The sequence below is a fragment of the Peromyscus maniculatus genome, chromosome 4, assembly GCF_049852395.1.
Source record: "Peromyscus maniculatus bairdii isolate BWxNUB_F1_BW_parent chromosome 4, HU_Pman_BW_mat_3.1, whole genome shotgun sequence".
Classification (NCBI taxonomy): Eukaryota; Metazoa; Chordata; class Mammalia; order Rodentia; family Cricetidae; genus Peromyscus; species Peromyscus maniculatus.
In genome coordinates, this window is record NC_134855.1 from 146828417 (window position 1) to 146845487 (window position 17071).

A 17071-nucleotide genomic window follows, 5' to 3' on the forward strand; every position below is an offset into this window, starting at 1 on the left:
CCACCCCTGTGATCACCCTGATGACCTATGAGGTCAAGAGAATATCCTAGAGTAAATACATGTTGGCTTATTATTCACTGAGCCTAAAATTTGTTAGACAAACACCCCACCCCACCCCACCCCACCCCACCCCCGGGGCAAACAAAACAAAATAAAACAACAACAAAAAAACCCACACAAAATGCAGCCTAAGATTAGAAACAGTCCACCACTGTGAAAGAATCATTAAATACGCTTTACTGTTAGTGGATTCCTTCCAATATCTATGTCGTTCAAAAACGTTACTGGAACTGACTCTGCACACAAAAGCATCACAGCTACCACTAGCCAGATGCTTCTTGGGCCAGAAAAGCAGCAAACCACAGTCTAAACCATTTCTGTGAATGCTACACTGGCAAGCTATGTCAAATTCTCTCAGAGCATCAAAGACACCATTGATTCACTAGGCAGTGGGGCGTGTGTTTGCTTTGTGGGCACATAGGCGAAGGTTCCTAGGCTTGGAGGGCTCATGTGGCACACATCCTAAGCCACTCAAACAGGGGTTCCAGAGTAAAAGCAACAAATGTTCCAGGAAGGGTCTTCTAACCTAGGTAAACAGCACCCCAGTACTCATGCTTTAATCTGAGCTTGGAAATGACAACATGTGGAAAGTAAGCAGTATCAGAGGATCTCTGTTTAACAGAGGGGCAAAGCAAAGGCAAATGCTAAGATGGTAGTTTGTGAGTTTCTTGGCTTGCTGACCCTATACATGGACTAGAGAGCTCAGTGAGTGAATACAGAGATCCCTTCAGGCCAGATGCAGCAAAGCCTCTAGGTTGTATCTTTATATACATTATCCTGGGGTACTCATCTTGCAGATATCTCAATAGAAGAAAAATATTCTTTGTTTTGTTTTGTTTTGAGACAGGGTTTCTCTGTGTAGTTTTGCGCCTTTCCTGGAACTCACTCTGTAGCCCAGGTTGGCCTCGAACTCACAGAGGTTCGCCTGTCTCTGCCTCCAGAATGCTGGATTAAAGGCGTGCGCCACCACTACCCGGCTTGAAGAAAAATATTCTGAGCCTGAATGTGTGTTAAGTTTCACTATAAAGCAGTTTCTAAAACTCAGTTGTCTAAGTACAGAATTCCATAAACTATGGTGGAAAAAAATTGTATCTGCACTTTGGCTACTTTTTAATTATGAGTGTGGGCAAGAACCCAAAGAAATATAACTTGTCCTGTGACTATTACCAACAGATGTTGAATACTTCCCTATTATACATTACAGTGTTACAGAACTCTTGAAATATCACTTTTATTTATTACTATCTTTTTTGGGGGGAGGTCATTTGATATTTCCTCCGTGGAGAGTAGCTAGTCAGCTAAATACTTTTACTTCAGTTGGAATAGCGATAATTACAGTAGCTGATGTGAAGTAAGCTCATGTATCACTATACAGTAATTATTAGGACCACCTCAAGACCTTAAATGGGGATATTTATTCCTGTGCCACAGACTGAATTTTAATATAACTGGTTTCCATTGTGCAACTGTTTTAACATGAACTATCTGCAAATTTTCACTGTGGGTTAGGGAGTTAAGATGCATAGTTAATCAGCCAATGCTAATTATGCATGGTAGTGGAACAAAATCACCTTGTTTAGGTATCAGTCTCTCCCTACAGGGCACAACCCTAACACAGTCAGATCTGAATTCAACAGATGTAAAGAGTTGTGCTAGGATTAGGGAGAATTAAACACCATTGCTTGACCAGCTTTTAAAGCTGAAACAATCTGATAGGAAAGAGTTAATTTTCCCTTCCCCTGCTTCTACCCCAGGGATTAAAGCCAGGGTTTCATGTATGGTAGACAAGCATAGGTAGGCTCTACCACTGAGGTGTATCTTCAGGATCTTAGCTAGAGCACTAAGACTTTACTTTTGTGGTGCTAGAGGCCTGTTATACACCAGACAACCATTCTACCACAAAGCTGCACTCTTATTTCCATTTTCCTTAAGCATATAACAGGGATGACAATTAGCTATTCCAGGGGCATCAAAGTTAGCACTTCAAAATAGAAAGTAATTAATATAGAACTTGTGTCCCCAGCACAAATATTTTAGGAAAAAATACAATACTATCCAATTATCTCCACTTCTTATCTATAGAACAGATCTTTCTTCAGAACAGACCCAGACTAGCCTGCTGTTATCCCAGCCTACACAAGGTCAGATTCCAGACGCCTCTCATTTTCAGATGATATCATACATAACTCCCTTTGCTATCCCACCTTCGGACCCCACCATACCTTAGACTGCAAGTTCATCATTGACTTCTCAAAGGTCTTTGGTGGCGCCCTCTGGTGGTTACAAAGAATTGCAACAGCTCGATTGGCACGATTATAAGATAGAATCTTTGCTGGTACATTCTCATCAGCTGTAAAGAAATAAAATAGTAACAGAGTCAATTTGTATACCAAGAATGTATACATGAAGTATCTCTAGGGACTTCATCCTTTTGTGATGTTTGTACCAGTCTTCAACTTACCATAACCAACTTTCTCTGAAGGTACAAGGTCAAATTTTGAATCAAAGGCAGGAAATTTCTACATAAGCCTGAATGAGTTCTTTTTTTTTTTTTTTTTTTAAAGATTTATTTATTTAGTATAGTGTTCTGCCTGCATGTATGCCTGCAGGCCAGAAGAGGGCACAAAATCTCATTACAGATGGTTGTGAGCCACCATGTGGTTGCTGGGAATTGAACTCAGGACCTCTGGAAGAGCAGCCAGTGCTCTTAACCGCTGAGCCATCTCTCCAGCCCCCTGAATGAGTTCTTATCATAAGAGTTATTCTGGGCCTCTACTTTTCTTTTTTTTTTTTTTCTTTCTTTCTCCTCTCTCTCTCTCTCTCTCTCTCTCTCTCTCTCTCTCTCTCTCTCTCTCTCTCTCTCTCTTTCTTTCTTTTTCTCCCCTCTTTATTTTTCAAGACAAGGTTTCCCTGTATAGCATTGGTGCCTGTCCTGGATATTGTTCTGTAGACCAGGCTGGCCTCAAACTGACTGGCTCTGCCTCCTGAGTGCTGAGATTAAAGGTGTGCACCACCACCACCCGGCTTTTCTTTTTTTAACTTTAGTAAGTTACTGTCTGTAACTCCAGTTCCAGAGAATCTGACACCCTCACATAGATACATATGCAGGTGAAAATCTGATGCACATAAAATAAAAATTAATTAATTCCAGCTGTGTGGGGGAAAGGGGGTTAGGCAGAAGGTTTACTATTTGAGGCTAGCCTGGAGCACTAATGAATTATGGCTAGCCTTCAGGTACAGTGTGAGAACTTGATTTAAGGGGGTAGGAAAGTACTAGGAGTAATTATTACATACTATTATTAAGACAAAAAATAGCAGAGAAAAAGACTTATTCTCATATTTTTCTGGTAACTGTGACAACTTTTACCCTCCCCAATTTAATAGCATTGTCTGTTTCTTGTGAGCTTTAAGTAGCACAGACAAAACACAAAAATTCTTAGAAGAAGTTCTGTTACCATTCTATGAGATTAATCTAGAATTTGGGGCAGGACTAGGAAGAAAGGCACTGGTTTTGTTTAGACAGCTAAGCCTCTTCTAGAGGTTGGAGGGAAAGAGCGAAGGTCAAGGACACTGGCACCACCTGCAGGCAGCCCTATAGTCACTACTTACGGGCTGTGAGCTCTTTAAGCTGCTGCTGTAGCGTGATGGAGGCATTGTATGTACGGAACACCTTGGCGGTCAAGCCTTCCATGAGATCCTGAAGATGCTTATTTAGAATACCAGTCTGCAGAAGACAAAGCAACACAGAGGATACTGGAACTGGGTAAAAGTCAAACTACCCTCTCCCTGGCAGCAAGTACTAGGAGTCACAGTGCCAGTACTGTCAGCATCCTGACAAGTTACGACCCTGTCCATCAAGGAGGGAGTTAGCCAAGAGGGAAAATAATTCCAGAATACATGATTGCATGATACCTTTCTACAACAAAGTACTTCAATCTTGAGCAGTTCAAAACAACAAGTGTGTTCTTTCCTATAAAAATCTCTCCCAGTACAGAAATCAATGAATCTTAGCTCCGTAGCACAGGCAGCTAGGCATCTCATAAAAGGATGCAGGAAAGAGGGAAAGAGACAGTAGGCCTCAACTCCCTCTGCCTTAAGGCTTTGGTACTAATCTGAAGCAGAAGGTGTCTGTTCCTGGCCCCAATGGAGGAAGGGTATGTAGAATGTCACTGACAAGCTAGCCTAAATGGACAGCCCAAGCATCCTTTGGCAACTTTTGTCTTTAGAAGCTCGAGACTGCCTGGGACTCTAGACCAGTGTCCTGTGTCTACTCACATTAAGTCGATCAAAAAGATCATCCTCGGGCTGCTTGTTCTCCATAAATAGTTGTAAGTTCTTAAAAACCTAAAAGAATTAAGTCCAATTATTATTTTTAAAATCTTTAGAATAACTTCAAACTCACAAAAACTTGCAAAACAGAGAAAAGGCACAGGGACCATCCATATACACTATACTGAAATTCTTGCTATGGATGTGTAAATTTACATAAATACCTAAGTATCTGTTCTGAGCCATTTGTGGGTTACATATTGTATCTCTTTAGCTCTAAACATCTCAGTGTCTGTTTCCTAAAAACAGAAATACTCCTTTATAGTCAAACTATGCTTACCCCAGTTTTATATGACTTAGCTGATATGTACAGTTACCCAGTAGGCTAGAGTAGTCAAGTGCCTGTATGCCTATCTCATGGGCCTATGGAACTGCAGCACACTCTACAGTGATGGGTGCAGAGCACTAAAAACTGAAAGATTACCATTTCATTCAGTTGGGAATTGGTCTGAGGCTAAACAAAGGCACAAGGTGGCAAGTGTGCAACATGACCAGAGGATGCTGATGTGCTTAAATCACTAAAGTAGTTGGGTCCAATCTTATGCTGAGTTTGCTCTAAGGGCTAACTCTCTGCAGACTGTTACAAACTGCTTCCAGAGATGGCTACACATTCCTAGCAAGTAGCAGAGATTGCAGGATGGGGCTAAAATGAGGCGCACAGCACATACACAGCACCAAGCAGTATCTCTCTTTGAGATCATTTTTGCTAAAGCCCAGCAAAATGTGGAGAATATAAAAAGCACTCAAAGTATTTGTTGAATGAATAAGTAAAAAAGCAAGCCAGAAAGCACAGGCCACGTGAACTTACTCGTTTCTCAACTGGGACTTTGTTATAGTATCTGATTGAGTCCTTCCCAGGAAAGTCAAATTCCACCACATATTCCTGACCATCCAATTCTGGGTGTAGATTGATGTGTTCCACTCTAAGTGAACAGCAACCCACAGTGTCTGCCGTTTCTCCTTCCTCCTTCTCATTGCCTGCTCTCAGAGCAAGCTGCACAGGAAAGGGGGTTGGGGTTTTAAAGAAAGAGATAAGCATCAGTGAAGAGACATGGACCATATATAATCTCTAGGTAGGAAACCCCAAACCAGAAGCCCCCAATTCTTCTGTGGATGAAGCATCAGTCGGCACAGCCTGGAAACTCAGATTCTACAATATTATGACTCATATGAAAGCCACAGGGATACTTAGAGACCAAGTTTCTCTACTCTATCCTTAGAATGGAGATAGAGGGAAGAGAGGAAAAAAATTTTTAAAAAAAATGATTTATTTATTTATTTAAGGTCTGGGTGTTCTGTCTGCATGTATGCCTACATGCCAGAAGAGGGTATTGGATCCCATTTTAGATGGTGTTGAGCACCATGTGGTTGCTGGGAATGGAACTCAGGACCTCTGGAAGAAGAGCCAGTTCTCTTAACTGCTAAGCCATCTCTCCAGTCCTCGAGAGAAAAAATTTTAACAAGGCAACAAATACTTTTCCTTTGGGCAGTCAGATTAAAAACTATTATCGATTTTGTGAGGATTCAGAATTTTGGCTAAAATATAAGCACTGTAAAATGGAAAAAAAAAATCACATGAGTACTAAGAAACTGAACTCTATAGCATTATCTTTCAAACTGTAGTTTTAATAAATCATACTTTTTGTTTAACCAACTTTACAGGTTATAATCATCCTTTCCTAAAAGAATGAAGTGGAGAAGAAATATCAGAATTCAGGGCTAGCCGTTAAGTAGTGGTTTGTGCAATTTCTGAATTAATTGCATACAAATAAATGTGAGTTGGATTTTGACATAAAATAAGTACTTTTCATTATGGGTTATGATTTAAAAAAGAAAAGATTTAAAAGTGTCAGTTATCCTTAATCCCTCCCCCCAAAAAAGTTCAATTTATGCAGATCCTCCTGTTACAAAATGAGTAGCACTCAACAATAAACATTGGTGAATGCCTCTTTTTAATCCACATCTACTTTTCTTACTAGGATAGATTTGATTATAAGTCACACAGCAGATATACACTCCCAACCCCTATACTTACAGAGTCGACACACCCTATACCTATAAACAGAACTGTCCAATGCAAATAAAGGAACCTGCTCCCACCTTATCAATGAAGTACAGTGCTACAGCTCTCTGTCGAACTTTCATCTCTTTGGACTTCCAGTCTTCCCGATACTGATTTCGGATCTTGTCCACACACTTCTTCAGCCGCCGAGCAGTCTCGTATTTCTGCCAGTCTTTCTCACCCTATAGAGACCCCACCCCAAAGGTGTATTATTTACAAAGAGTAAAATAACACACTGAATATTCAGAGCTCTATATCCAAGAACAGCAACTTGAGCTTAAGTGAGGCTGAAAAGCATAGAACTGAAGAGAAAGTCTGGAGTATTTAACCTGACAAAAATACATTCTGTTCTATTTTCATTCAGCGCAACTGACTCGTGTATAATTGCTAAGAAAGCTTCCCAATCTCTAAAATGCTCATACTCTTTGGAGAAGCCCACAAACCATGCCCCCAAACTGGCTTTTTTTTTTTTTTAAGGTTTATTATTATGTATACAGTATTCTGTCTACATGTATGCCTGCAGACCAGAAGAGGGCACCAGATCTCATTACAGATGGTTGTGAGCCACCATGTGGTTGATGGGAATTGAACTTCAGGACCTCTGGGAGAACAAGAGTGCTCTTAACTGCTGAGCCATCTCTCCAGCCCCCCAAACTGACTTCTGTCAACATAAAGAATATAAGCATTCCCATTCCCTCACAAGTACCACAGCCTTGCTCCCAAATCTCAGATCCAATACCAGTTTTCTGCTAGCACTGAATTCTATTAAATTCAAGACAGCCATTGAATTTCATGGAGCTATCAAAGAAACAGAACCTAAGACTACAACATGTAATCACCAAGGAACACAATGACCTCCATGAACAGTTGCAATTATTCACTATTTTCTAACTTCTGCATTTAAAAGCAGTGTCTGGTTAGACTGAGAAAAACAATGATTCTGGGAATACCTCCCTTCCTCTTTTTTGTTTGTTTGTTTCGGGACAAGTTTTTTTGTATAACCTTGGTTGTTTTAGAACTAGTTCCGTAGACCATGCTGGCCTTGAACTCACAGAGATCCACCTGTCTCTGACTCCTGAGTGATGGGATTAAAAGCGTGCGCCACCACCGCCTGTTACCACACCTTTTTTTTTAATGGAATTTTTGGCATATAGTTTAAAGGTCTGACCCTAAAGCCCATAAACTGTTAGGAAAATGTTATACATGCCTGGTACTGTAAACCTAACCAAAAACCTGTGACTAGGGAGCTCATACGTCTGAGAGGCGAGTGTACTGTTATGATTTTGCAAAATACTGGTATGGTATCAAACTGCCTTCTAAATACGCATCTCTACATTCACAGACTAGTGCAGCTCTTGGTCCTCATCAGCAAAGCTTGTGCAATGAATGTGGTTAATACCAAGGCTGCAACTGTTCTAAGTACAGAGAACAAGTGTCTGTGAAATGCTGCTCAGCCATGAATGGGACCTCCACATTATACAATACACTGACCTCAAGGTTCAGGAAGCATTGAAAAAGGAGATGGAAAGACTTAAGAGTCACAGGTCACGGAGGACTGGGGCCAAAGTGTCTTCTGGACATGGTAATCCCATTACACAGGAACTAGAAAACAGCTGTGGCTGCCTACACAAGATCAAGCTAGTCAACATTCCTGCATGAAGTGAGGAGGGAGGGATAGCAAGCCCTAACTTGTAGCTGAGGAGTTACTGACATTTGGTGGCTGCTGGTGTGTACTTGATCAGTTTTCTTAAGAGGTGTGGTTCCTGGTAGCTTTCCCATGCCCCCAGTGGATGGCCGGACACACACACACACACACACACACACACACACACACACACACACACACACACACACACCACTAATTCAACTGAGTGGGTTACTAAAAAGAGTTGCCATGAAACTGAGAGGAAGGTGTGTGTGTGTGTGTGTGTTGTATGTGTGTTTGTGTGTGATGGGGAGAGGAGGAATATGGGAATAGTTGAAGGTGGGAAGTTGGGGGTGATCCAAATACACTGTATGCATGTGTAGTGGGTAGCCATTCCAGCTTTGATCTGGAAGTTCAAACCACCATTGAGGCTTTAGTAACTGTCAGGCCTACAAGGCGTGGCCAAGAGAGGGCCCTGAAGACCTGAGATCTGGATTCGCTGGCTCTCTTGGTTCCTGGACCCTGGACACTGGAGGCAGACCAAGCAGAATTCTCCAGAGAACACTGCCGGACTGCACCATGCCTTTCCTAGACCCTGCAACCTACCTATCCCTTCATTTGTAAGTTACGCCACTAAATAAACCTCCCTTTTAACTATGTGGAGTGGCCTTAATAATTTCACCAATATGCATGTATGACATTTTTTAAAGAATAAACAATAAATATTATAAAACCGGAAACAGACCCACAAGCAAGGACGAATAATGTCAAATGCGAAAGATCAGGAAAATTCCACATAGGCAAAGAGTTTGACACTAATACAGGAAAAACTGGTTCTTAAGAACAAGGATCTGGGGCTGGAGAGATGGCTTAGCACTTGAGACAAACCTAGGTTCAGTACCCATATCAGTAGTGTCCTGTGACTCTAGCTTCAGAGGGATCTGATGCCTCCCACTTCTGTGGGTATTCAAATGCACATGCCACCACACAGACACATGGGCAAAATAAACACACAGAATTAAAGACTAAGAAATTACTTAAGAATCTCTGCTCCTGATCCTTTGATCCTACAACAAATGAGAGGAGGTGGAAGTGATTTCTTTTTATAAATTATTGTTTTCCACCTGAGACATAAGGACCTGATCCATCGGACCTCATGAAATCCTTGAGACATAAGAACGATGGTCAAGGTCTTTACACACAGAGGCATGGGGGTACATGGGACAAACAGGCGAACTTCCAGATCTCAACAAGCTCAGAAAGCAATGCTTATTTACATGTGCTAAGGAGTCATCAACATTTCCTCACAACTGTGTGTGTACTATTTGTATGTGCTGTTTGGTTTAAAACAAGAGGTTCAATAACTAATAGTTGTCTCATTTCCTGGGGAACTGAAAATTTCTCTCTAAGTACAACTTGACATTTAAGAGAATGAATTAATTCAAAAAGTACAATACAAGCTGTCCTCCTGTATAAGGCAATGATGCATTTGTTACATAAACCACTACCAACAAGACACCTGAAAGGCTCACCAAAACACAATTATCAAGCCAGGAGTGGATTCTACCTCATCACTCCAACTCACAGGCATCATCAGTCTATCTCAATGACTGCTTTGAGAAAGTTACACAAGACACCTCTATAGCAGCTTTCCCTTCATACTGGGATAGAGGACAGGAAAAGAAGTTACCCTGCAAAGGGCTAACAGGAGAGGGTGGGCCTCCAAGTATGCTTGCCCTGGATGCTTTCAGTGCTGCTGAGCAACCTATAAAATGATAACAGACTTAAAACCTTCTTGGAATGCTTCTAGAAAATATCCACCTAGGCCTCCAGGGAGAGTCACAACAAAACCACCTATACTTTCTGCCTGGCTACTGGCCAATCAGAATTTTATTTTTCAACCAATCAGAGCAACACATATTCTGTTGTGTGGAAGGTGTGCTCCCTCAAACTTTGCTATCATATCAGCACATTACTAATGTGGAATAGAAAAGCAGTTTGGTAAAAGAAGACAGTTATTGTAGGAGTCTTTGACTCCTTCTCCCTAGTTGGCAACCTTTCCATAACAGAGAGAAAACTAGTTAGTGACAGTTATAAACCAGAGAGCACCATACTTTCTCTTATAAATGTAGATACTTATCCACTCAATAACACAGGCAGATGAGTTGAGGCTGTACAAGGAAGTCAGCTGAGTTTGTCCTTTAATCCTTCTCAAGAATCTATATTAAGGAAGATGCCATTTGCCACTACACTTTGAGCATATAAGACAAACTCAGCATGGTTGCTTAGACACTTGTTTCTGAGATACAGTCTCTCACTGGCCTGGAACTCACTCACCACTTAGGAGTATGGTGATATATTGTATACCCTAATAAAATTTGCCTGAAGAGCCAGCCACTAGATTAAACACAGAAGCCAGACAGTTGTGGCACACACCTTTAATCCTAGCACTCAATCTCTGTGATTTCAAAGCCACCCTGGGCTATATGAGATTAACTCAGTCTAGAAGAGAAACCGAGCCAGTCAGTGGTGGCACACATCTTTAATCCCAGTATTTAGGAAGCAGACATGCCGTTAATCCAAGCACTAGAAAGGAAGTGATGGCTGGGCAGAGAAAGGTATATAAGGCAAGAGGAGATAGGAACTGAAGCTTTTCAGGCTGAGGAGTCCTAGAGGTAAGATGTGGCAGTGACTTGCTCCTTTGTCTCTCTGATCTTTCAACATTTACCCCAATATCTGGTTCCGAGTTTTTATCAATAAGACCATTTAAGAATTCGTGCAACACAGGACAGATTGTTGGGTAAGACAGGCCCAGGGATCCCTCCTGTCTTTACCTCCCCAGCACTGGGTTACAAGCAAGTACTACCATGCTCAGCTTTTATTATAATTATTAATGTGAATTGCCACATCTTTTATTTTTATTTTTGAAAATGTCATACATGTGTACTATGTGATATCGTTCTATATGCTGTGAATATGTGTTGCTCTGATTGGTTGAAAAATAAAATTCTGATTGGCCAGTAGCCAGGCAGAAAGTATAGGTGGGATAAGCAGACAAGGACAATTCTGGGAAGAGGAGGGCTGAGTCAGGAGTCGACAGCCAGACACAGAGGAAGCAAGATTGACAAGGCAGAACTGAGAAAAGGTACCAAGCCACGTAGTTAAACATAAATAAGAATTATGGGTTAAGTGTAAGAGCTAGTCAAGTAATAAGCCTGAGCTAATTGCCAAGCAGTTATAATTATTATAAGCCTCTATGTGTTTACTTGGGGGATGTGCATGGGAGAGAGTAGTCCCGACCGCTAGCTGGCCAGGACACAGGAAAACTACACATGCATACAAATATGATCTTATCTATCTCTCATTTCCCCTCAAGCCCTCCATTCTGACTACCAACTTCAAGTTTTTGGTTTTATGTTAACTCACTAAGTACAGTTAGTGCCACCCATAGATCCATGTATACAGACAGTGGCAAGGTGGCATCAACTGGAGCATGTGAAATCTATCAGAATTTAAAAGAAAAAAAACAATACAAACCAAGAACTTGCTACATGGCCCTGGCTAGCCTGGAACTTGTTATGAAGACTAGGATAGCCTTAAACTCAGAGATCCCTCTGCCTCCCAAGTACTAGGATTAAAAGCTTGTGCCACCCTGTCCGGCATATCAAAATATTTTTTGTAATTAAGTGATTGAATATACTGGATTTGGTGCTAAAATATGACAATGCTAGATCTTAGGGACAAGAATTTACCATATATCTATTCTTACATATTTGAAATATTTTATTAAAAATAAAATTCAGTAATGGTCAGAGGTTAAGAGCATTTGTTGCTCTTATAGAGGAACTAGGTTTGGTTCCCAGCATCCACACAGCAATTCAACACCGTCCCTACCGCTAGTTCAGAGAATCTGTTGCCTTTTTTTGGACTCCATGGCCACTAGGCACTTAACACAGTGCACATGCATTCAAGCAGGCAAAACACTCATATGCATAAAATAAAAGTAAATCTAAAATAACAACCCCTCAAAACTCCACAAGTTTGAAAAGAAAAGGAAAAAAAAATATTTAAGAACAGAATGCTTCTCTGGGTAGCAATACAAAATTTTAAAAAACTATTCAAGGTGCTATTAAAATCCAACCTCTGAAGACATTACTGTTTTATTAAATGGACTGAGAGCAAGTTCAAGAAGCCACAGACACCACCTCCTCACCCCTGGGCCCCAACAGTACCAGCTCTTTCCAGACCTGTAATGACTCTTTTTGGGATCTCATCATAGTTAAGTCAGGCATTCTACCTTGGGTACATGCATCTAGACAGGCCACAATTTAACTGCAGGATGTCATGGGAAAGTATGAAATTGGAGATCTAAATTACTTTCTAAGAAGAGTGACAGAGTTACCAGTGATCAGATCTAGGACAGTTTTTTTTTTTTTTTTTTTTTTTTTTAAATTCCCACAGACTAGTTTATTCATCTACAAAGTGGAACCACAAATGAATATATACATATGGTTATTAAATGCCAACTTACATGAAAAAGCTTTTTAACACTAAAATAATACTCATCATAGTTTGACAATGTTCTGCTTGTGGTGATATACATAGAATTTACCATTAGTGTGACATTTAGTATATTCACAATGTTATGTATGGAAACAACAACACTACTTGGTAGTTGTAGTGTAGGTGGTACATGCACATTGTGGTGTATGGTATATGCACATATATATGTAGGTACAAATCCCTGTGCAAGTATAAGGAGACTCTCCACCTTATTTTTAAAAGATTTTTTTATGTGTATCGGTATTTTGCCTTTGTACCACATGCATGCAGTGCTCACAGAGGCAACAAGAGGGCATGAGATCCCCTGGAACAGAACTGGTTGTGAACTGCCATGTGGGTGCTGGGAATTGAACCCCAGTAATCTTAGTGAGTGCTCTTTGATCACTAAGCCATCTCTTCAGCCCCTCCACCTGATTAAGACAGGATATCTCTAACTAAACCTGAAGCTCCCAGCTAAGCTGGCTGACCAGTGGGCTCCTGGGATCAGCATGTATCTGTCCCAAACACTGGGGTTACAGACATGCACGGCTATGCCCAGCTTTATGTGGGTGCTGGAGACATAAACTCAGGTCAGATCTTCTTACCCATTGAGCTATTTCCCCCAGCCCTATTTGACAGTTTCAGTGTTACTGTTCACATTCTCGAATATCTTGACATATTCTTTACTTACCCTCTTTTGTTCATAAGCCCCCAACTCTGTTTAGAAGACCTCTTTAAAGATCTAATTTTAATCTTATTTCCTTTAAAAAGGGAATATTAAGGATGTTAAGAATAACTACTGTATTAATGAGAACAGTTACCTTTCTTCTAACACAACTGAATCCTTACATAATTTGCCCACCAACCTAAAAGTGTGTAAAGGAATAAAACTAGGGTTTATCCACCTCTGTAGCTCTATAACCTAATTACAGGAGAGAAGAATAGCATGATTTTTAACTGTCTTTCTCTGTTCTCCTTCCTGATTCTATACTTATTTAGAACTAGAAAAACTATTTTGCAGTTTATTTGAAAAACATATCCTGATGATATTTTTCAATAAGAAAGTAGTGAAACATGTCAGGCCACAGGGTATAAGCTAGAAGTATACACCTACATAGCTTTTTCACCTGTAACTCTCAGATATTAACAGAAGCTAAATCCTTATAAACCAGAGTTTCAAAAGCCTTTATCTTCAGACTTATGAAGCTACTACACAGGACTAATTCCTTGGCTGTATTTGCTCTCTTTTGGTTGTTCACATTTCCATAATGTCTGTTAAAGGAAGCTACAAGCTACTAGAACTCTCCAGAGCAGAGGATATAGCTAGCTGGCTAACAAAAATACCAAGACAGTCCCTCTCAATAAGTTTAACAACTCAAAACAACACATGAGTGTGTAAGATAGTATATGGTGGGCTTTCAATTACAACTGGTTCTAAAGGAACTTACTCACATGAGACCTCAGAAAGCCAGTATATAAAACTCTAGGTTGTATATAGCTTGTTTCTACATCCAGATAAAGTAATTCCTACACTTCCCACATCCTGACCACCACATAGTAAACGCTTAACTGTAAAGGCAAGAACTGCATCTGCACAACTGCTATTACTATAAATACACTGTGGTTGAAACATAGTGGGTTTTCAGAAAATTTCCATAGGTAAAATAACAATAGGACACAAACTGAAACATCTTTGGGAGGTTATCAAGTTAATGGTAAATGAAAGCACTTGTCTCCTTTCAGGGCAGAAGGTAGGTTTTTAACTTGTTAAATCAAGTCTACAAAGCACACTGCAACTCAGCCAAAAGAGAGGTAGAGATTATCAGGCCCACCAAGAGGTGTAGCATATAGTTATTATGCTTACCTTGATTCGTGAACTGGGATTCAGCATGATGTATTTAATAGAACCTTGGATGTTCTCTGTCCAGGAGACCAGCCAAGTAACCTTGTTATCATGTCGGACTTCTTTCCATTTATGTCCTGGAGGAGGAGAAGGAACCTTGGCATCTCTGTGAAAATAACCATGTAGATGGGAAGTGAAATTAAAAATGACAAACCATGTTGCTTTTCATAACCAGAAGTGAAACTATCTCCTAAGTATGTATTTCTAATCTCCCTTTCCCCAATTCTGAACAAAAACTTAGAGACTTACCCATAGAAGTAAATATTAAGCTGTCTTTACAGATATACTCTTAACACTATGAATAGTCCCAACCACCAGCCTTGAGGAAAGAAGCTTGCACCTCACTTCTGCCCCCAAAGGTGAACTTTTGTGCTCACTTGCTGCAATTGATAATGATGTCCTCAGGCATGATTCTTCTCTTCAGCATGCCCATCTTGGGGTGGTTACCTCGGCCACGGAAAAGCCCTGGAGGCTCTATCTTGAAGTTGGCAATCCTCTCTCTATGATTATCCATAACACAAAAGCCATATTCTTTCAATAATTTTTCATTTTCTTCTTTGATTTTCTGAAATAGAGCAAGGAAGTACTCAAAATGGATTCAAACTCCTGTCTGCTAGTACTTTTTTTTTTTTTAATCTCTTGCAGGAGAAAGGTCAAGGTTAAATCCAAAATTCACTCAGAAATGAACTCAAATAAAGGAAAATGTCTACTGGATCTTAAACTTACACATAATAAATCGCCAAAAGCAAAGGGAAGGACTTGGACTTGCCTCTATTGGATGTGCTTCCCCATGGAAGGCCTTGCCTTCTTGTGTGTGTCGGGGGGAGTGGATTGGGAGTGGGAGGCTGGGAGGATGGGAGGATGGAAGAGGGGGATCTTTGATTGGTGTGTAAAATGAATGAAAAATTTTTCTTAATAAAAATAAATAAATAAATAAATAAATAAATAAATAAATAAATAAATCACCAAAAGATCTGGTGAGAATAACTGACCTTATATCTAACAGATGCTCACTTTTGTCTTTTGTAGTAGTGCTGAACGAAAACCAATGTATACTAGGTAAGCACTCTACCACTGAGCTACAGCTTCAATCCTTGATCTTTTATTGTAAAGGGTATAGATTTATGAATGTCATTTACTTTTAGTTTAACTTAGTTTAATTTAAAGGATATGGTCTCATATATCCCAAGATGTCTTCAAACTCTCAATGTAACTGAAAATGACCATACATTTCTGATCTTCTTGTGCCCACTTCCCAAGGGTTGATATTACAGGCAGGTACCACCACCATGCATGGTTTTATGCAGTTCTGGAAGCAGAGTCAGGGCTTCACACAAGCCTTCAGGCAAGCCCTGTACCAAATGAGTTACTGCAGCCCAAGTTCTACCGAGATATTTTTAAATGTTAACCTTAAAAATTAATACTATGAAGAAGGAGAAGTAAATGTCAGCTAATGAGGGAGGACTGAAAACAGGTAAAGGAGACTTGAGTCACAGAAAGGATATAAAGCTAATTTTTCCCCTCTAGTTTCAACTCCTTTATGGATTTTTTTGTTTTGTTTTGTGGTGGAAGATAAATGCCTAAAAATGTATTTGGCAGACAGACCTTTGAGGCCAGGCTGTACTACAGAGTGAGTTCCAGGACAGCCAGGGATACAGGGATAAATTTTGTGCATGTGTGTATGAGTGTGTATATTATGATAGTGAAAGTATAAAATTTAACCCACACCTTCAGAATGACTATTCTGTTTCATTGAGATATATATAGACTTTGGGTCTGATTAACTTTGATGTGTGGTATTACCATTTCTTTTTAGTTCTTTATAATCAAATTTTAATAAAAAACAAAAATTCATACTATGGGCTGAAGATGTAGCTTGGTTATAGAATACTTGTCTAGTATGCACAAACTTTCATTTCTTTGTCTCCTAAAAGAACACTTACAGACCCTCTTAACTGAACAGCATTTCCCATGGGGTTTTAAACCTCAATGAACTTGTCTTTATTGGTATTTGGTATATAGTTTTTTGTTTTCTAGGGCTTTGTGTCTGTTAGGTAATCATTCTCCTACTGAGTTAAATCCCCAACCCCATTCTTTATACTATGTGATCCTTAGCCCATGAAAATATGGGTGTATGTGAGGAGTTTAGCCTCTTAATTTTCTAACCATTCTCCTCTACCTTATATATGGTGATTAGTGGTGGGTTTCCTCCCCTTCTTTCCTTGTTATTATTTTAGCTTTCAGACAGGACTTCGCTATCCTTAAACTCTTGATCCTCCTGCCTTAGCTCTACCCAGTTCTGGGATTATAAGAGTGCAACATCATGGCCCATAGGTGTATGAATTCTATGTAGTGATTCAATACAAGTCTTGTTCAACTTACTGGCCACAGGTGTCCTTGCCAGGGGCCTAGACAAGGCAATGTTTATAAAAAATGTCGTTATTTGGACTAGTATTCCAAGAGCAAAGGTCCAAAGTGACCTTTATGTTTAAAAACACTGGGGCTATAGAGACAGCTCCATGGTTAAGGC

The 17071-nt window shown here is 40.1% G+C and overlaps 1 protein-coding gene across 3 annotated transcripts in view; it reads right to left on the bottom strand.

Moving 5' to 3' along the window:
- Top1 (DNA topoisomerase I) overlaps window positions 1-17071 on the bottom strand; it is a 90525-nt gene that overhangs the window by 5031 nt on the left and 68423 nt on the right. For all 3 annotated transcript variants that reach the window (XM_076571243.1, XM_076571244.1, XM_076571245.1), the window contains 7 exons: window positions 14919-15106; window positions 14503-14647; window positions 6490-6633; window positions 5198-5383; window positions 4336-4404; window positions 3670-3784; window positions 2283-2410 (listed from right to left, as the gene is read on the bottom strand). In XM_076571243.1, the coding sequence (XP_076427358.1) occupies window positions 2283-2410; window positions 3670-3784; window positions 4336-4404; window positions 5198-5383; window positions 6490-6633; window positions 14503-14647; window positions 14919-15106 (975 nt within the window). The remainder of the gene's footprint in view (window positions 1-2282; window positions 2411-3669; window positions 3785-4335; window positions 4405-5197; window positions 5384-6489; window positions 6634-14502; window positions 14648-14918; window positions 15107-17071) is intronic.